The sequence below is a fragment of the Microcaecilia unicolor genome, chromosome 4 (genome assembly GCF_901765095.1).
Source record: "Microcaecilia unicolor chromosome 4, aMicUni1.1, whole genome shotgun sequence".
Classification (NCBI taxonomy): domain Eukaryota; kingdom Metazoa; phylum Chordata; class Amphibia; order Gymnophiona; family Siphonopidae; genus Microcaecilia; species Microcaecilia unicolor.
In genome coordinates, this window is record NC_044034.1 from 44,306,207 (window position 1) to 44,326,545 (window position 20,339).

General features: G+C 42.9%; 1 protein-coding gene across 4 annotated transcripts in view; it reads left to right on the forward strand.

The window, feature by feature from the left end:
• Window positions 1-20,339, forward strand: part of HEPHL1 (hephaestin like 1) — a 138,138-nt gene that overhangs the window by 16,815 nt on the left and 100,984 nt on the right. For all 4 annotated transcript variants that reach the window (XM_030200195.1, XM_030200196.1, XM_030200198.1 and 1 more), the window contains exons 3-6: window positions 4,025-4,237; window positions 8,701-8,880; window positions 15,051-15,305; window positions 18,431-18,599. In XM_030200195.1, coding sequence (XP_030056055.1) covers window positions 4,025-4,237; window positions 8,701-8,880; window positions 15,051-15,305; window positions 18,431-18,599 — 817 coding nt within the window. The remainder of the gene's footprint in view (window positions 1-4,024; window positions 4,238-8,700; window positions 8,881-15,050; window positions 15,306-18,430; window positions 18,600-20,339) is intronic.

Consider the following 20,339-nt stretch of genomic DNA (forward strand, 5'->3'; position numbering starts at 1 on the left):
TTGGTAACGGAGAAGTGGGACACTCCAGTTATGGATCTCATGGCATCTCGTCACATTGCCAAGGTTCCCAGATTCTTCTGCTGAAGGAGAGAGTACACTTTCAAAGGGGTCAGCACTCTGCTTCAGCCATAGCTGGAGAAGGATCTGCTCTATGTGAAATTTTAATCTGGTGCTCAAGTCTCTTCAGAAATCTCCTTTTGAACCATTTACGAAAGCTACTTTGAATGATCTCATGTTGAAGTTGTTTTTTCTGGTAGCCATCACTTCAGAAATCCTTCTAACAGAACTTTCAGGCTCTGTCCTGCAGGAATTCATTTTTTTCATTTTTCAGAGGCTGGAGTCACCATCCATACAGTTCCATCTTTCCTGACTAAACTAATTTCTTCCTTTCATCTAAACCAACCTTTATTTCTACTTTCTTTTCATAGAGGAAAATGTGGGAAAGAATTTGACTCTGTTTTCTTGATGTCTGGTGGCATCTTCTTTAATACCTCCAAGTCACTAATGAATTTAGCAAACTGGATTATTTCTTTCTCTTGTTTGTGGGACCAAATAAACGTAATCTGGCCTCTAAGGTAACAAAGTGGATCAGAGTCCACTTCTTCAGCATATATTCTTTCTGTAAACAGCCTCCTATTTCCTTACTTATTCCACCAGAGCCCTCTCTACTTCGTTAGCAGAGTCTCAGGTATTTTCCGTGAGGAAATCTGCAGATCAGTTACACGGTCCTTTGTACACACTTTTCCCAAACATTATCACTTTGATGTCTCGGCTAGGACAGAGTCATCCTTTAGAGCATCAAAAGTCTCCATGGCTGTTTCTGTTTTCTGTACTATTTGAGTACTGCTTTGCTCAATCCCCAGTTTTCTGGACTCATGTTTCTGATGAAAAGGAAGGAAAAATTGTGTTTTACCTGATAAATTTCTTTCCTGTAATCACAACAGATGGGTCCAGAAACCTGCTCTAAGATACTTTCTCTAGTTAGATTTCCTGCATTGAGTTTTTGTTGATAGGTTATTGGCACCTCTTTTCCTTGAGGAAGGAGAAGTTTGTTCTGCTTACTATATTCCTTCTGCTTTCTTGAGAAATACTGACTGACCAGAATGCTTACCGTCCTTTATGAGAGAATTCAGTTTCTTGTCATCTAGTTCCACCTTCTGGTAGATGATGATAATCCACAATTTACTGGACTCATCTGTGGCGAATATGAAAGAAAATTATCAGGCAAGACATAATTTTTCCATGCCAACATTTTCATACTCTTTTCACCCCTCCCCCATTACCTTCCTTTGCCTCAGCACCTCCTTCCTTCATGGCTGGCTCCAGCTGAAGGAGAGCAAAGATAGTGGGCCAAGACAACCTTTTTGACCCAACTCCACTGCAGCCATAGTGAGTGATTTAAAGAGGTGATGTGAATATAAACCTTGTAGGATGGAGTATCACTTGCTGCAGTGCAGCCAGGTTGAAAAGCACCAGGCCAACCCACCAGCTTTGCTCTCCTCTGGCTGGTGCCTCTGCCATGGCAGGCAAAAAGATGATGCATGACACAAGGACAGAAGGTATTGAGCCCTTAGGCCATAGCCAGACCCCCAATTGTGACAGGCAAGTTTCCCTGGCTGGCACAAGACCGGCATCAGGGCAAGGTGATCCAAGATAAGAACTGAAGCAGTACAGGAACAAGGCAGGAACTGATGCAAGGCAGGAAGACAAGGCAGGACAAGGCAGACAAGGCTAGACATAACAAGGTAGGACAAGGCTAGAACTGGGCAAGACAACAGGTCTAGAATTGGACCTAGACAGAACAAGGCAGTTCGAGGAAACAAGGCTAGAACTGGGTCTGGACAAGAACTGGGACAAGGTAAGGCAGGGCAAGAACTGGATCCAGACGGGACCGCAGAGGCCTGGTAAGGCAAAAGGCAAGGCAGATAAGGCTGGCACCAGGAAATGCAGGCAAGGCAGGGACACAGAGACAAGGCAGGACTGGAGCTTGGCAGGAACTCGGAGACAAGACAAGGCTGGAACTTCAAGGCAAGGCTAGGTTCAGGGCAAGGCAGGAACTGGTCAAGCCAGGCATGGCTGGAACAGAAGCAAGGCAGGAACTGGAACAAGGCAGGAAGACCTTGCAAATCAGGAGACCTCTTGCAAGGACCCCTGAGCAGAGTCCCGAACACCCTAAAATAGGACTCTGTTGTAGACGTCGCCGGAAGGTGTTCTCCAATGACTCCTTCTGCTGGATATACAAAAAAGTGCTTCTGGGACACGAGCATCCTAGGAGGACTGGCACACAGCTGCAGAAGGAGGCAGCGAGACCCTTGGGAAAAAGGTGTATCGGGGTGGGAGTCACGGTAGGGCCATGACAGGGACCTGGGAGGATTCTTTTGGGTGCTGTTAGTTTCCCCTTTCCAACCAGGTGGCAGTGTTTGTTAATTGCTGCAATTCCAAGCTTATTGCACTCACAAAGTCTTTGTCACCTGCCTCTCATGGAGACTCTGTAATGGCTGAGGAAAGGGTTTTACCATGTGAGCGTGAGATCTGCCTCTGTTGCTTGTCTCATGCTTAATACATTAAGGGGATCTTTTTCTAAAGATTAGTGCTTGTTAATCTGCAAGTATCCCCTAAGAATAAAGTGGATCCTGTGACAGGTAACATGCACTAATGTTTCATTAAAAATCCCATACATTTGGCTTGTTTAGACCTCACTCTGTCTCCTGTCTGCTTTTCTCACTTCCATTGCCTTTGCCCTGGTTTCCTCCTTCCATATTCTCTCATTCCTCTTTCCTTTGTTTATTTATTGGGATTTATTAACTACCCTTATGAAGAGATTCACCCAAAGCAGTGTATCTTTCTTGCAATGGCAGCTCTCAGCCAATTGCACCTCTCTGGCTCAGTGACAGTAGAGGCTGTATCCTACCCCTTTTGTGGTCTTCATGTGGGCATAAGCTGAACACCTGCCAGCTGAGGAAAGCCTCTGCAATCTGTATTTCTTGCTTCAGAAGTTTAGCGCCTTCCCTCCTATTCTCTAGAGCTGCCAAATTGCCCAGTTTCAGGAGGGAAACTTGTTGGCCAGTTCTGGGCTTGTATTTTTTCCCACAAAACAATTTGGTATTTGTAGTCCTTGATTCTCTCAAAATCAGTGTTGGAGGTCTTATAATGCAGAGGATGGGGTAATCAGAAATCGAGAACTAGTCCAAAATCTTCCTCTGGAACGGGATAACTTGGGAGCTCAGATTCTCAGTCTCACAACAAATATGTGGTGATCTTAGAGCTGGTGCCAAATTCATGGCATTTTGACACATAAATGGCCCTTTTCTAGAACACTGCACGCAACTATTTGGACTGCCTATGACCCATCCATGCCACTCTTCTGGCCATACCCCTCTTGAGTTGCACGCTATGGGATATAGGCGCTCAGTGTTATAGAATAGGCAGATGTGTGCACAGATTCAAATTGGTGCCAATTAACTTGAACAATTGATTGTTAAGGCCAAATAATTCATAGTTAATGACTTGTTTAGCAATTTAGTTGTGTGTGCATCTTGAATCTGCGCTGAAATTTCGGCACCATGTATAGAATCCAGGGGATAATATATGAGAGTCTGTTTACAAGGAGGCTGCTGGACAATTACAAAATTGTGAGGCATGTGACTTGGGAAACAAAAGTCAAATTTCAGGTTAAATGTAGAAAGGAATCAGCTTGTCAGCCTGCCAAGAACAGGAGTTGTTAAAAAGCAAACAGCACAGACAAGAATTTTTATTATCCTAATTTTAAACTGCAGACTTTTAGGACTGGAAGGAGAGATAGAGCCATAGAGATTGGGTCAAGTGTTGATGGCGAAATGTTTTATTTATAATTATATTCACTTATATCCAGCCCGGACCAAGGCAGATAACAGAATAAAAAGCACAGTCATAAAACTAAAATAAATAGGATTAATCTAAAAAAGTTTATATTCTGCTTTTTTCATGTATACAACCTGACCATTACTAGAACTGACTTTGAAAACTCTGTCTTTTCAACTATCAGGGGCCCTATACCCAGATGGAACATCTGGAAGAGATAAACTTGACGATTTTGTTCTCCCTGGCGGGACTCATACCTATCAGTGGATAGTAAAGAAACAATACGCACCCACGGTAGATGACCCAAACTGCTTGACCTGGATTTATCACTCTCATATTGATGCACCTAGAGACATTTCTTCTGGATTAATAGGAGCACTTTTGACTTGCAAAAAAGGTGATTATTAACTTAAGTAAGGGAAGTGCTGCACGTACTTATACTTTGTTGACAGTTTTTGCTTTTCTTTATAGCATGTTCACTACAAATGTACAAGAGCTGATTTTGACTGAAAATAACTTAGTGGGCCTTTTACAAAGGCACGCCAGCGTTTGTAGCGCACGCTAAAAATAAGTGCGCTAAAGATGCCCATATATTCATATGGGTGTCTCTAGCCATAGACGGTCGGTAGCCCAACTGTTTGGGGAGGCTAAAGGAGGCGGAGCTTACCTCCATACGCTCCGTGGCAGCGACGTCAATGAAGAAAAAGACTACAGGCTCGCCGCCAGCTTCTCCCTTCTCTCTGCACACAGTGTCCCGCTCTCGTGGAAACAGGAAATGCATCACCGCAGAAGGCGGGACACTGTGTGCAGAGAGAAGGGAGAAGCTGGCGGCGAGTCTGTAGTCTTTTTCTTCATTGACGTCGCTGCCACGGAAATAAAAGATCAAAATGCGCGGGGCGGGGGGGTGGGCTGCATCACAAGCGGAAGTACACGATTGGGCTGGGGAGGCTTAGAGGCATATTTTCAAAGCACTTAGCCTTCCAAAGTTCCATAGGTTTCTATGGAACTTTGGAAGGCTAAGTGCTTTGAAAATGAGCCCCTTAGCCTCCCCAGGCCTCTTATACGGGGCGCCTATGTCTCTAGCGTTTTAGTGCGCGCTAAAAATGCTACCATGCCTTTTTAAAAGACCTCCTTATTTAGGAGCTTAGTAATTATATCCGTTAGTTTTACATGGAAGGACAAATATAAATCTATTCCTCTATGTTTTACCCTGATGCTTTAAATTCATATACCATATGTCCTGCTAACACAGGCTAGTAAATCTTGCCCTAAGTTTTTGTTCCTGAGACAGTAGAAGTTGGCTTGCCAAAGGTCTCAAGAAACATAAGGGTGGATTTGAACCCTGGCTACCCTGCTGTTCTACCATTGGCTATTCCTCTACAGTTTGAGCACTAAAAACAGTTGTGTGTACACCTAAGGGCAATTCTATAATTGGGCACCCACATTTAAGTGCCAGTTGCACGCATGAATGTGTAGAATAAGTGCACTTTCACAGGTAAGTCAACTTTAACAGTCCAATAAGTTTAACGGTGGGTGTGACAATTCCATTTAATTTGAAATAACCCAGCGCCTAATATCATGAACAACGGTGTTCTAACCAGACCTCTGCAGTGACTCTTCATACCGAGGATCCTATAATGGTTCAGCAGGAAACTAAGTAGCTTTATATTTTTCTATTACGTTATGGTTAGAACACCGTAGTTCATGGTATTAGGCTTTCACGGGTAAGTGGCAGAAAAATACCTAAGCGCTTTGCTGTAAGGGCGCACATAAGTGATGTGGGGGGAATTCTGTAAATGACACTCAAAAATACTGGAAAAAAATTGGCAGGACTATTTTATAAAGAGTGCTCCGGGATTAGGTTTAAAAAAAAAAAAAATAGAACAGCATTTAGAGATGATTCCTGCGTTTAAAGTTGAGTGCTTGAATTTACACCAGCTGAAGTCTGGTGTAAATGTAGGCGTCCAACTCATGGCATTTTGGCATGTAATGGCCCTGTTCTAGAACACTGTGTGCATATATTTGGAATGCCCCTGGCCTGCCTATACTACTCCCCTGACCATGTTCCCTTTTGAGTTGCGCTCTATGGGATTTAGGTGTTCGGTGTTAACCGCGCAGGCAGATGTGTGCGCAAATCCAAATTAATGCCAATTAACAACTTTAATAATTGAATGTTAAAGCCAGTTAATTCATAGTTCAACGAAAAAATAGTACAATTACGACTTAAAATACCTGTCAGCACCACCGACTATGCTGAACTCCTTAATTGCCTAGACCCAGCCCCTGGCATTCACCCAACGGGGACAGGTCATGGGCCAACTTCGAGATACTATCGGAGAACATCATCTCCCAAACGCTCAAAAGATTTGCCAAATCGCACTGCAAACTAGACCTATGCCCAAACAACCTGATGACATCTGCCTCTCAACAATTCATAAACGACATAAGGAAACACCTGAATTACATGTTACAAAATGGATTCTTCCTGAAGGAAAAAGGAAACATCTTACTCACCCCCATACCCAAAGACACAAAGAAGAGTGCTAGTGAATTAACTACAGACCGGTAGCATCCATTCCCTTAATAACCAAATTAACCGAAGGGTTGGTGACTAAGCAACTTACAAATTATCTAGATAAATTTTCTATACTTCACGATTCCCAATCAGGATTTCGGTCTAACCACAGTACCGAAACAGTATTAGTAACCCTCATGACTAAATTCAAACAAACGATTACATCTGGTAAGAACATACTACTTCTACAATTTGACATGGTTGACCACAGAATCTTACTACACATCCTTGATTACTTCGGAATTGGAGGCAATGTCCTCAAGTGGTTCAAGGTCATCCAACTCGACTATTTCAGCCGCATGGGTACCTGAATGCGGAGTACCACAAGGATCCCCCCTCTCGCCGACTCTATTCAACTTAATGATGATACCCTTGGCAAAATTACTATCAAATCAAAACCTCAATCCATACATTTATGCGGATGACGTAACGGTCTACATCCCATTCAAACAAGACCTAAAAGAAATTTCCAGTGACATCAACCAAAGTCTAAAAATCATGTATTCATGGGCGGACGCGTTTCGGCTGAAACTCAATGCAGAAAAGACCCAATGCCTAATACTAACCTCCCAACACAACAAGAAAGAATACACCGCCATCAACACACCAACCCTAAACCTTCCTATTTCAAAAACCCTAAAAATTCTTGGAGTCACTATTGATCGACACCTTACACTAGAGAACCACGCGAGAAACACAACCAAGAAGATGTTCCACTCAATGTGGAAATTAAAAAGAATAAGACCTTTCTTCCCAAGGAGTGTTTTCCGTAACCTGGTACAATCATTAGTGCTCTGTCATCTAGACTATTGCAATGCACTATATGCCGGCTGCAAAGAACAAATAATCAAAAAACTCCAGACAGCCCAGAACACTGCAGCTAGACTCATATTTGGCAAACCAAAATTTGAAAGTGCAAAGCCCTTACGAGAAACATTACACTGGCTCCCACTTAAGGAACGCATCACATTCAGAATATGTTCACTAGTTCACAAAATTATCCATGGAGACGCACCAGCTTACATGTCTGACCTAATAGACCTACCACCTAGGAATGCCAAAAGATCATCCCGCACATTCCTTGATCTACACTTCCCAAGTTGCAAAGGAATGAAATACAAACTAAAGCATGCGTCAAACTTCACCTACTTGAGCACACAGTTATGGAACGCACTGCCGCGCAACTTGAAATCGATATACGAAATAACGAAGTTCCACATACTACTGAAGACCCACCTCTTTGAAAGAGCATACCAAAAAGATCAACCCAAGTGAATATGCACAACTCGCCTATTTAATTTCAGAACTGTTTCCTAAAATCTGCTTGTATACTACTACTTTGTATTATCATCATGCTGACCAAGATCATGCAATACTAAATGTTTATATTACTAACATTCTTCCACTATTCATGATATATTGTAAGCCACTTTGAGCCTGCAAAGAGGTGGGATAAGGTGGGATACAAATGCAACAAATAATAATAGTTATTGGCTCATTTTAGCAATTTAGTTGCACGCGCATCTTGGATCCGTGCCGAAATTTCAGCGCCATTTATAGACTCCAGGGGATAATGCGTGAATTCAAGGGGCGTTCACATGGGTGTAGCGTAGAATGGCATGGACAGGGCTGCCATTTATAGAATACTGCAAGTTATGTGTGCACTTTCTGTACAGTTATGCCATGGCTGGTGTAACTGGATGCCTAGGTTTTAGGCAGCCTGATACCGGGTTGCACTGGTACTCTACAATGGAATGTGGGCACCCTGGTGCAAGGGACTCGAGTACAAATCAATTTACGGATCCAGCTTCTCCTATATAAGCACTCAACTATGGAACGCATTACCGAAAGCCATAAAGACAACGCAGGATCACCTCAATTCCCGGAAATCACTAAAGACCGATCTATTCGAAAAGGCATACTACTGATCCAACTTAAGTAACTGAACTCAGCAACACAACGAAGCCATAACTTGCAATGAACAATATATCACTCTTCTTCTGTTGATTCTCTAATGTTCTGTAACATGATCACTCTGTATTTGTTCCATCACCGGAGGTGGCTAACACCTCACGGTATTATGTAAGCCACATTGAGCCTGCAAAGAGGTGGGAAAATGTGGGGTACAAATGCCACAAATAAATAAATATAGTCTTATACTGTGTGGTATTGGGATGCCTAAAAGGAGGCATCCACTTATAGAATTATGCCTACAGTGCTGATATTGCTGGGTTTGATTATTTTGATTATACTTTTTTTAATTATTACTTTTCTTTGTTGTTTAGGAACTCTGGCTGAATCTACATTGGACAGGACTGATGTTAATAAGGAGTTTTCACTGATGTTTAGTGTTGTAGATGAAAATGTTAGCTGGTACCTTGATGAGAATATAGACACCTACTGCTTAGAACCAGGCAGTGTTGACAAAGGTGATGCCGATTTCCAGGAGAGCAACAAAATGCATGGTGAGTGCAGCAGGTGGAGCAATTATATTGAAAGAAACTTGCATGCTGAGATCTGTACAGTCATTAGGTATTTCCTGTTTCCTTGTTGCACTTGGCATCAAACTTGTCTCAAGTTCACAGTGATTTCAACCAGGTTCAGGCTATTAAGATCTTGCAACATAGTAATGTAGAGATCAGGAAATAATGGTTCCAGCAGTTCTGGTCCAACCCCCAAAGATATTCTGTTTGGTGGAATGTCAACTCTGTCACCACCTACAGGCTCCAAATAGAGAACATTCTCCTGGCACTGCTGTTAAACAAGATTTTACTTCTCAAAATAAGCAAGTGTATCTCTCGGATTCACCAGTTAATTTATATTTTGGAGGAAAAAGACTTCAGATGTTCAACATTCTCTGTTAAATCAGCTAAACAGTGAATGATTGAATGCCTATATCCACTTTCCGATGTGGATAGTGCATGAGCTCCTCCTTAGTGTAAAAAAAAAACCTACAACTTTATTTGTATGTATTATGTAATTATTATACTTGTTTTTATTTATATACTGCATCGGCGGCACTTATCTGGGCTTTAGTAACAACTGCGGCTGGGGACGCGCTACAGAAAATTTCTGTTTCGCTGCAAGCTTCTTAAGGAGCAATATCCATGGCCATAGCGAAGCCTGATTTATATCCTGCCTTCCTTTTCCTCCAAAATATAAATTAACTGGTGAATCAGAGAGATACACTTGCTTATTTTGAGAAGTAAAACTTTAGTTTATTAGCAAGTACCTTACATAGTTTGAACAATATCTTAAGGAAATATGAAACTGATGAAACTCGTAAAGGTGAAAAAACATGGATTTCTCTGCTCTTTTTTTCTGTTAATTTTCTCCCGTTCTTGATGCAAGGTAGTTAAACAACTATTGAGTTTGTCAATCAAAAATAAATTATTTGCAGGACATAGAGATTGTATGTGTTCTGTAATTGTAGGTATGTGATCAGTCTGCTTTTTAAAAGATGTGTTCTTCAGTCCCTTGTGGCAAGAGCACTGCCCCTTTGAAGCAGTTAATGAATGGTAAAAGTAGCCTGTGTTGACAAGTCATTATGTTATAGTGTACAAAGAAGAGGGGTTGTCACAAGTTTCCTAGCATTTGAAAATGTCAAAATAACAGAACTGTGGAAGCATTCAGCCTTGGATTTAAGCAACCTTGGAGCAAGTCTAAAGCTCTCCAGGCGCTGGGAATCTAGTAGGTGGCTAGGTGTGGGATAAATAAGGGAGTGGGGATAGGTCTGTGGGCAAAGGGAATGGAGGCTTTCTGCAATTGCAAAAAATATTTCTTTATGTAACAAATGTCCTGTGAATATCCCTTTTTATGATAACATAGTAGATGACGGCAGAAAAAGACCTGCACGGTCCATCCAGTCTGCCCAACAAGATAACTCATATGTGCTACTTTTTGTGTATACCCTACTTTGATTTGTACCTGTGCTCTTCAGGGCACAGACCGTATAAGTCTGCCCAGCACTATCCCCGCCTCCCAACCACCAGCCCCGCCTCCCAACCACCGGCTCTGGCACAGACCGTATAAGTCTGCCCAGCACTATCCCCGCCTCCCAACCACCAGCCCCGCCTCCCAACCACCGGCTCTGGCACAGACCGTATAAGTCTGCCCAGCACTATCCCCGCCTCCCAACCACCAGCCCCGCCTCCCAACCACCGGCTCTGGCATAGACCGTATAAGTCTGCCCAGCACTATCCCTGCCTCCCAACCACCAGTCCCGCTTCCCACCACCGGCTCTGGCACAGACCGTATAAGTCTGCCCAGCACTATCCCCGCCTCCCGATCTTGACTAAGCTCCTGAGGATCCATTCCTTCTGCTTATCCCAGGCATGTTTGAATTCCATTACAGTTTTCATTTCCACCACCATTTGCCACCAGTGAGGTGGCAGCAAGTGCATCCACACACTATCTGCAGCTGTAACAGTACACAGTAACCTATCGTGTGCTAATTGAAAACTCTGTTCATTCCCATAACTAGTCCATTTTCCATCCTCTTCCCATCTTCTGCCATGGCAAGCAATTACCGTGCAGTAAGAGAGTAACCCCACCCCCTGTTTACTAAGCCACGCTAGCGACTGCCATGATAGTTGCTGTTGGGTGAATGAACCCCAAAGAATTTCAGCCAGAAAAGGACTACCAGTGAACCAATATTCTGAGTAAAGCAACATGTGAATGCTTTATGGGCTTTGCTACTGCTGGCCCAACGCGGGCACTGACAGTAGTTCCACCCCCAGCGTGTGGCATTTCTGGCATTAGCGTAAACATCCTATTTCCACAGGGAGTTACCTAGCGGTACTCGGGCAGCGCTGTTCGCTTCCTGGTTACCTCCGGGTTAGCGCGGGAGCTCTTGCCGCCACCCAAGTGCGTCTCCCCATAGCCACGCGGCAAGAGCAGTCTTACCGCAAGGCCATGTCATTTTTTTTGGCTCTTTTATCCACTGTGGTAAAAAGGGCCTCGGCGCACGGCAAAAACAGCCCCAGCCGCTAGCCCTTTTTACCGCAGCTTAGCAAAAGGGCCCCTTTGTTATTACGGCTGTCCATTAGCAGTAGCTGCTTTTCTTAGTGTAAATTTCAAAATGACTGTTGAATTTACACCATGTGCTTTTTAAAATTAATTTTGTAAACAATTCACTGTAATGTAAAAGGACATTTCACTTGAATCCTAAATTTGAGCGCCTAAAAAGTGAGTGACTACTGGGCACATTTAGGGAAAAGGAATACAGTTTATATGTTTAGCCCTGATGGGGTTGTTACTATGTATGTTACAAGCACCTCTAATTTGAAATGCATTACCTCAAGCTATAAGATTGATTATTGATTATATGATATGATATGTTTAGAAAAGCACTGAAGACTTATTTGTATTTAGACAAATTTTGACTGGATGTTAGGACTGCATTTATGCTCATGACAGTGAAGATAATTTTTAAAGTTTGCATTAAGTTTATTTAAGTTTTTGCTAGGGATATCTAGTGATTGATTGTGATCCACTGTGAACTGAGTAGGTAACTGCGGAATGTAATGTAACCTAGCCAGCTAGCACTGTAAATCCTTACTAGCCAGCTAGGTACTCTACAGTGCTGTCCTCCTGCACCAAGCTGGCAATTCATTCTCCTCTCTTCTGACAGTGAAAAAAAAAAAATGAAAGTGGATGTCAGCCTGATCATCTCTCCCTGCCTTTTGACACTCAATTTGTATAAAATAAATATGGTAACCAGTTAGATGCCCTTTCTTGATCCTCCCTCCCTCCCTCCTTCCTTACACCCAAAATGTAAAAAAAATAATTGGCTGCCAGACCTCTCTCCCTTTTCTTCATCGGAAAACTGCTGGCCCCCCATTTCTTCTCCTCCATCCCCCCCCCTCCTGGAACTTCTCCTCTTATTGACCATTATCAGAGCAGTGGAGAAGAGAGAGCAGAGGGGAGATATGATAGAGGTCTATAAAATACTGAGTTGAGTGGAACAGGTAGATGTGAATCACTTGTTTACCCTTTACAAAAATACTAGGACTAGGGGGCATATAATGAAGCTACTAAGTAGTAAATTTAAAACAAACCGGAGATAATATTTCTTCACTCAACGAGTAATTAAACTCTGAAATTTATTGCCAGAGAATGTGGTAAAAGCAGTTAGCTTAGCAGGGTTTTAAAAAAGGGGTTGGATACTTTCCAAAAAGAAAAATCCATAAGCCATTATTAAGATGGACTTGGGAAAATCCATTGCTTATTTCTAGGATAAGCAGCATAAAATCTGTTTTACACTCTCGGGATCTTGCCAGGCATTTGTGACCTGTATTAGCCACTTTTGGAAGCAGGGTACAGGGCTATATGGACTGTCAGTCTTTCCCAGTTTGGGAACGCTTATGTTCTTATGTTGATCTTGTGGAAGGAAAGGCCAAGTCCTCCGGAATGGCACGGTTTGGGAGAGGTTCTAGCGAATCTTAGCTGACTGGCTATCTTTTGAAAATTGACTCCTGAGTTCCAAAGGTGAATAGAAGATTACACACTAACATTTTTCAGCACTAGATTCCTACATTTAGGGTCCTTTTTACTAAAGTGCGCTAACAGATTTAGTGCATGCTAATGATGTACGCTACATGATAAGATGCCCATTGTATTCCTATGGGCATCTTATCATTTAGTGCATGCTAATTGTTAGTGTGCGCTGAATCTGTTAGCATACCTTAGGTTCCTAAATTTTCAAAATCTAAATTTAGGTGAATTTTTATCCAAAGATTAGGGGACCCTTTTATAAGCTGTGTAGGCGTGTACATGCATCCTATGCGCATCAGTTTTGAACTACTGCCCGCCTACCACATGGCCTGGGTGGTAATTTCATTTTTTTATGTTTATCTGCTACGTGCGCCAACCGGGCGGTAATTGGCATTGTACGCACGCTGACGATTGCTGCCCGATTAACGCTTAAGACCTTACCACTAAGTCAGTGGGTGGCAGTAAGGTCTCAGGCCCAAAATGGACGCGCGCCAGTTTTCATTTTGCCACACGTCCATTTTCAGCCCTCCCCCCCCCCCAAGGCCCTTTTTGCAGGCGTGCTGAAAAATGGACCTGCGTGCGTCCAGTACACCCGTCTACACCAGCGCAGGCCATTTTTTGGCGCACCTTAATAAAAGGACCCCTAAGAGTTGTAAGTCTGACCGAAAATTCTCCTAATTTATTAATGGAACATTCTTTGAAAAATTGCCCCTCTAGGAGGCCATTTTCAAAACTCTGTAGACTGGTACAAAGTTCACTGGTACTTTTCCCTACAGACTTCATACCAGTTTTCAAAGAGAAGACTTTCCCCTGATAATTTGTCAGGATAAAGTGCTCACAGAAAATGTTGTACCTGTCCCGATCTAATCTTACACAGAACTCATCTTTCTTCACAAGTAAAAATATTTGTATTGCTGATTCCTTTGTGTGCTTTTATCCAGGGAAAGGTGAGCAATTTCCAGCAGCATATTAACCTGGGTAAATGGCTTTGGGCATTTGAACTCATAGGTGCTCCATTCTATAGATGGTCAGTTGATATGAATCAGAGATGTAAGTGCAATCCACTTAGTTGTGTTTGTGTTATAAGGACCCAGATCCTTCCGGAATGTCTACTAGGTCCAAAGAAGAAGTAAAAAATAAGGGCCTAAAGCAGTGGACCTCATATCTTGTCAGGTTTTCAGGTTTCAGATTATACCTTTGTACGTTAGAAGCCCATAATGGACTAAATTCTGTAAATGGTACAGAAAAATAGGTGCCGAGAAAGTTAGAATAGAACTTAGCGCCTGGATCCGCAACTAACTTTAGCTGTGAGAATTTATACCCACTGTATCCTGATGTAAATCCTGGCACCTAAATAAGACACAGACCCCACTTAATCTATAACAACACGCATATATCGCAGGAAGACCCCTGATCTGCACATGACCCTCCCATGGCCACCCCCATTTTAATGCCGCACATAAAATTTATGTGAGGATCCTGGCATGTAAATATTTATTTAATTTATTTATTTTATTCATTCTTGTATCCCACTGTTATCCAAAAACAAGCTTCTGTTCAATGTGGCTTATAATTTACAGTTATGCGAAGTTACAGTGGTTTATTACAGTTACAAAGTAGTGTGAACATCATTGCCGTGTGAAGATACCTATAGAATTTCTTGAAAAGGTAGGTCTTCAGTTCTTTTTTGACTTGAAGATAATTAGTAATGCTTCTTGTTGCCTCGAGTATTGAGTTCCACCATTTGGAGCCCAGATAACTAAATCCACCCATGTAGATGGTTTTGCAAATTATAGTTCTGCAGTTTGGTAAATGAAGGAGTAACTAACCTCTGGTTTCCGGGCTTGCATTTCTTGGGGATAGTTCAATTAGATCTGCAACATACATGTGTAAATTTAAATTGATGCTAATTAGCATGATTAAGACCCAATTATCAGCGCTTGGCTCATTAAATTAATTGCACATGCAAATTGGTTGCACTATTCTAAGCACCATATATAGAATTAGTGGGAATATGTCAAAAGTATATCTTTCATGCCTGATGACGTTGTTTGGAAACCACTATAGCCTATAGATCTAGATACTATCCAGACTGGTTTTGCTGTCACTAATATCTTAAATATGTGTGTTTTTTTTAAAGCCATCAATGGTTATGTTTTCGGAAATCTACCAGGCCTAGAGCTATGTATGGGTGACTCTGTGTCCTGGCATTTATTTGGAATGGGTAATGAAGTAGATGTCCACTCTGCATATTTTCACGGCCACACCATCATAAACAGAGGGCACAGAACAGATATCATCAACCTCTTTCCAGCAACTTTTGTCACAGCTGAAATGATCGTGGAAAACTCTGGAAAATGGATGTTGAGTTGCCAAGTGAATGATCACATTCAAGGTAACAAAACAGAGATTTTACATAAAAATGAAAAAATAAAATGTATAAATCCAAGTAATAATTCTGGTTAAACAATTACATTTATAGTTTATTAAAACTTGCCATACTGAGTCGCAGAACAGAGTGGTTTACAGTCAATAAAATTATTTGTAAAAAAAGGGTCGAAAGGAACTACAAAACTTGTAGGAAAGATGGTAAAACAATCGTAATGAGACATTCACAGCAAGCTAACCCCCAGTTTACTAAGCTGCTCTAGTGTCGCGCGGCAGCCGCTAGTGAGTCTTAGTAAACGGGGGTAAGCTAGGAGAAAGCAAGGGAAGGGATCTAGAGAGAAAGGAGAAGGAAAAGGGTTGGGCAGCGGAGTGCAGGGAACGGGTGAGGAAAATGGGCAAGGGAAGCGGTGACAAATCTACATACTGAAAACAACAATTATTCCAAAGAAAAAGCCTATGTAAAAAGCCATGTTTTTAGAGCTGTCTTAAATTTTTTAAAGGATGACTTAGCCCAAAGGGAGAGAGGTAAAGAATTCTAGAAGAAAGGTGCATGGTGCCGGGTGAATTCTAATTGGGGCCATCTTTGGTTTAGAAAGAACTAGGGCAGAGCAGATGAGCGAGAGAATATGGAATGGTAAATGTGTTAAGATAATCTAGCAGACCTATTCTGTATGCTTTGAAAGTAAGAATGAGCAATTTGAAAATAATACTGGGTAGCCAATGGAATACTTGCAGTAGAGAAGAGAGAGGTTTGAATCTGTGTGCATGACAAATGAATTAGAAATCAAACTACATGCATATCCTCCTCACTTACACCCAGTGGCATAGCTACGGGGGCCTGGGCCCCGCAAATTTCATCCGGGCCCTTGGTTTGGCTGGCGGGGGTCCCCAACCCCCGGTAGCCGAAGCCATCTTCAGCGCCGGTCTCCAACGCAACCGCATTCGCTGCCCTGCTCTTCTTGCTCCTCCTATGCCTGCTGACGCTCCTTTATGTGAAACTGAGAAGGAACGTCTGTCAAGACTCTTGATGCTTCTTAACTTGAGGCCCCAATATCTTGGAGTATAACCTTGGCACACAGTCACACCTGGAGTCTCTATTATTTTATGAAGCTTCTTTTATTTGAATAAATCACAGATAATTTACTCACAGACAGATGTTCAGACGTGCTGTTCCAGGGCACAGAGACTCCTTAATCTGAGAGCTGTTGGAGGTGGAGATCTGGGGAGAGGTAGCTTTATTGCAGGAGAGAAAGATAGTTGAACAGGTAGAACTGGTCCAAAGCTGGGTGACTGGAATATGTGATATCTCATTAGGGAGGAGATATTTTCAAGGTAAAAAAACAGGTTCGTTACAAGGAGTTTCACCAGGACAGAGCTGTCTGGAATAAGATGGTGCATGCTCCATGTCTCTGGCAAGATGGTGGAATGCCTTATGGCTGAAGGGGCAAAGAGGTGTTGAGGCCTCACACAGGTTCAGGGAGGAGCAGATAGAGACCAATGGGGACAGAGCCTGCCATCGGGTATCAAGGGGTGGTCCTAGAGGATTGGAGGGAAAGGTCATACCTGGCTGACCTCTCAGGACATAGATATTAAGACTGAACAGGAAATGATAGCAAGTAGACACAGGAGCCAGGCTTGGCTGAGAGAGAAAATAGGTCTGGGCAGCCTCACCACCAGTGGTAACCGTCCTTACACAGATAAGCAAGTGTGGCTGCACTGCCTGTGAACTACATTACCCACAGTGCATTGCTCATGTATCTTTGCAGTGAGAAACTGCAGCAGTGAAAGTCCTTAGAAATGAGAATAACAGTACAGGCATTAAACACATTTTAGGATCACATTATAAACTAGTGCGAGGCTGTCAGAGGACAGAACAGCGTCAGCGTGCACAGGAGGAGCAAGAAGAGCAGGGCAGCGAACGTGGCTGTGCGGAGACCGACGCTGAAGAAGGCTTCGGCTGGCAGGGTTGGGGACCTCCGCCAACAAAGGTATTTGTTTGTGAGGGGAAGTGGCAAGGAGGCGAGGTGGTGGGGGTGGGCGGCCGAGGAGGTGAGGCGTGGCGGTGGGGGGAGGGCAGCGGGGCGGCACTCAAAATGTGCCCCCAACCTCGGGCTCTGGCCCCCTCCCACTGTGAGGTCTGGTTATGCCCCTGCTTACACCATCATTCACTAGCTCAGTGACTACTATTAGGTGCCGAGTGTGTGCATAGTTTATAGAATGGTAGCACTCATTCGTCAGAGGTTCTAATAATTGGCATTTAAGTGCATAACTGCTAGGCGCTACTCTATAAAACATGCGCTAAAGTCGCTTAGCACGTAACTGCAAGGGGGTGTACATGTGGGTGTGTCGCCAAGCGGTGTGAAATGTATAGAATAGTATCAGTTGCGCACATTGCATGGTGCACGAAGGCCATTGAGCTACTGTAAGCTTCTGCGTCTCCATTTTGGCATGCCAACATGATGTTGAGCTAGTATTCTGTAACAGCTTAAGCGCCGTTAAAGAATTAGCTTTAAGCGTGCCCTATTGTGGTGCCTACCTCTTAGTACCAAGTTGTTTAATTGCCACTTATTCTGCTGTCTGTTTACTGAAGCTTTTATTATGGTACATTAAAATAGTGTATTTATTTATTTATTTCATTCAGTGGTTACCAAACCTGGTCTTGGAGACACCCCAGCCAGCCAGGTATCCAGGATATCCACAATGAATATTCATGAGATAGATTTGCATCCAGTAGAGGCAGTGCATACAGATATCTCTCATAAATATTCATTGTGGATATCGTGAGAAAACCTGACTGGCTGGGGTGCCTCCAGGACCAGGTTTGGGAATAAACTGCACAATACTAAGTGTATATGATATCATGGAATGATAATGTCATAACAAACTCTGTAAGCCACATTGAGCCTGCAAATAGGTGGGAAAATGTGGGATACAAATGCAATAAATAAATAAAAAAATAAATCCATAGAAGCTAGCTGCTAGAAAACACAAGAAATGTTGAATAGAATGCTTCATTGATAGAAAAAAATGATAAAAAGATGATAAATGATAATAAAGATGGAAATTTTGCCAGTATCTCTGGAAAACAGATATTATTGGAAGGGCTGCTCAGTTTTGATTCTTCTCTTTCAGCTGGTATGCAAGGCCTTTATGAAGTAAAGTCCTGTAATAGCCAGGTTTCTGCACCACCCCTGGCTGGCCGAGAAAGAAAGTACTTTATTGCTGCTGAGATGGTGCTATGGGATTATGGTCCGCAAGGCTCTGACAAGTTCAGTGGCCAAGCTTTAAATGCAACGGGCAGGTGAGGTGATTTTCCAAAGAATAGAGAATTATTTTTCCCTTTCTTCCCTCTTGGTATGGGAGGGGGGGGGGGGGGGTGACAAAGCTGATTAAGATTGTGCATTTAAACCTTTGTCCCTGGTAAGAAGGGGCATTTTTTTCAAATTTGTGTCCTTGACTGAGGCATGCAGGTGGTGCTAAGGGTAGGAAATGAACAGAGGGGTCCTTTTTACTAAGCTGCGGGGAAAAAGGGCCCTTTGGTAGTGGTGGGGGCCATTTTTTCTGCATTCCAGGGCCCTTTTTACTGCGGCAGGTAAAATCTCCCCCCCCCCCCCCAAAAGAGCACTTACCACCACCCATTGAGGTGATAAGTGCTCTCACGGTAACCTGGCGATAACCAGTTGCTGCGCAGCGATGCCCAATTACTGCTGGTTTAGCGCTACGCTACAGAAAAAAATTTTCCGGAGTGCCGGAAATGGCGTCTGCTCCAGCTGGAACTGCCACCGGCAGTGGTAGTTCTGGATTAGCAAGCGGTAAGCTTCCTTTGGACTTACCGCTGCTTTATAAAAGGTCTGCTGAGTGTATTAATTGTCTTTCTGAAATAAGACGTTCACTGATGAGGTTATGGTAGCTAATGTTCTGTTAGGTTAGGAGTGGAGGAGAGGCTTAGTGGTTAGGGTGGTGGACTTTGGTCCTGGGGAACTGAGGAACTGAGTTTGATTCCCACTTCAGGCACAGGCAGCTCCTTGTGACCCTGGGCAAGTCACTTAACCCTCCATTGCCCCATGTAAGCCGCATTGAGCCTGCCATGAGTTGGAAAGCGTGGCGTACAAATGTAACAAAAAATAAAATAAAATATTGGTGTAGTAAGGAAAATGGTATAAGAGATGTAGTAATTTTGTGTGTCCAGTAGATAGCAGCAGAGTTATGTAAAAGCATTCGCCAGGCAGAGAAAGGAACGTAGAAGTAAAGGAAAAAGGATGTTATTGTTTCCAGAGTCTCAAGGCCTAACTTAGAATAGATCTGAGTTTACAGGTGAGGGAAGGCCAACAGAGGGAATTGATTCAAGTAAAATGGTCTTTGTGTTCCTTTGAAATTCAAGAGAAAAGAATAGAAAGAAAGGATTCTGAGGGGATTTTTCTCAGAAGGAAACAAACTCCCCCTGTTTACTAAGCTGCTCTAGTAAATGGGCTGTGTCGGCATTGCCCGCAGCTTAGTAAACAGGGGGGAAAGTATTTATTCATCTTTCTTTGCTTCTGACCATGTTAGAGCAGTCAGGGGGGGGGGGGGGGGAAGCATGCTAATTTAATTTACTATGCATGCAATATTGTAAACCATATAGGATGGATTTAACCAATTTAACGGTTTATGAAAAAGTCTAAATAGTCCCCAGTATGAGAATGAATGATGTACATTGCCTACTTTTGGATTGAGTGCTGGCATTCTGTTTCTGTACTGTAGTTACTGGCCTGTTTTGTGAAATGGCAAACATTTTGTTTGGAAACCACAAAACTGTTTACTAAGGTCTCTTTTTGGAGCTAAGAGGACATTGAATCACTGGAAGGTTTAATGGAAGATTCTGTCCCATCAAGGACAAAACCTGTGTTACTGTGAGGTGTGGATAGTTGGGGGGGGGGGGGGGGGTACATTTATTTATTTATTTGGATGTAGCTCACAGTAGTAGTTCACAGTGATTTACATGCAGGTACACAAAATATTCCCTTGTTCCTGGAAGGCTTACAATCTAAACCCATAGGAATTG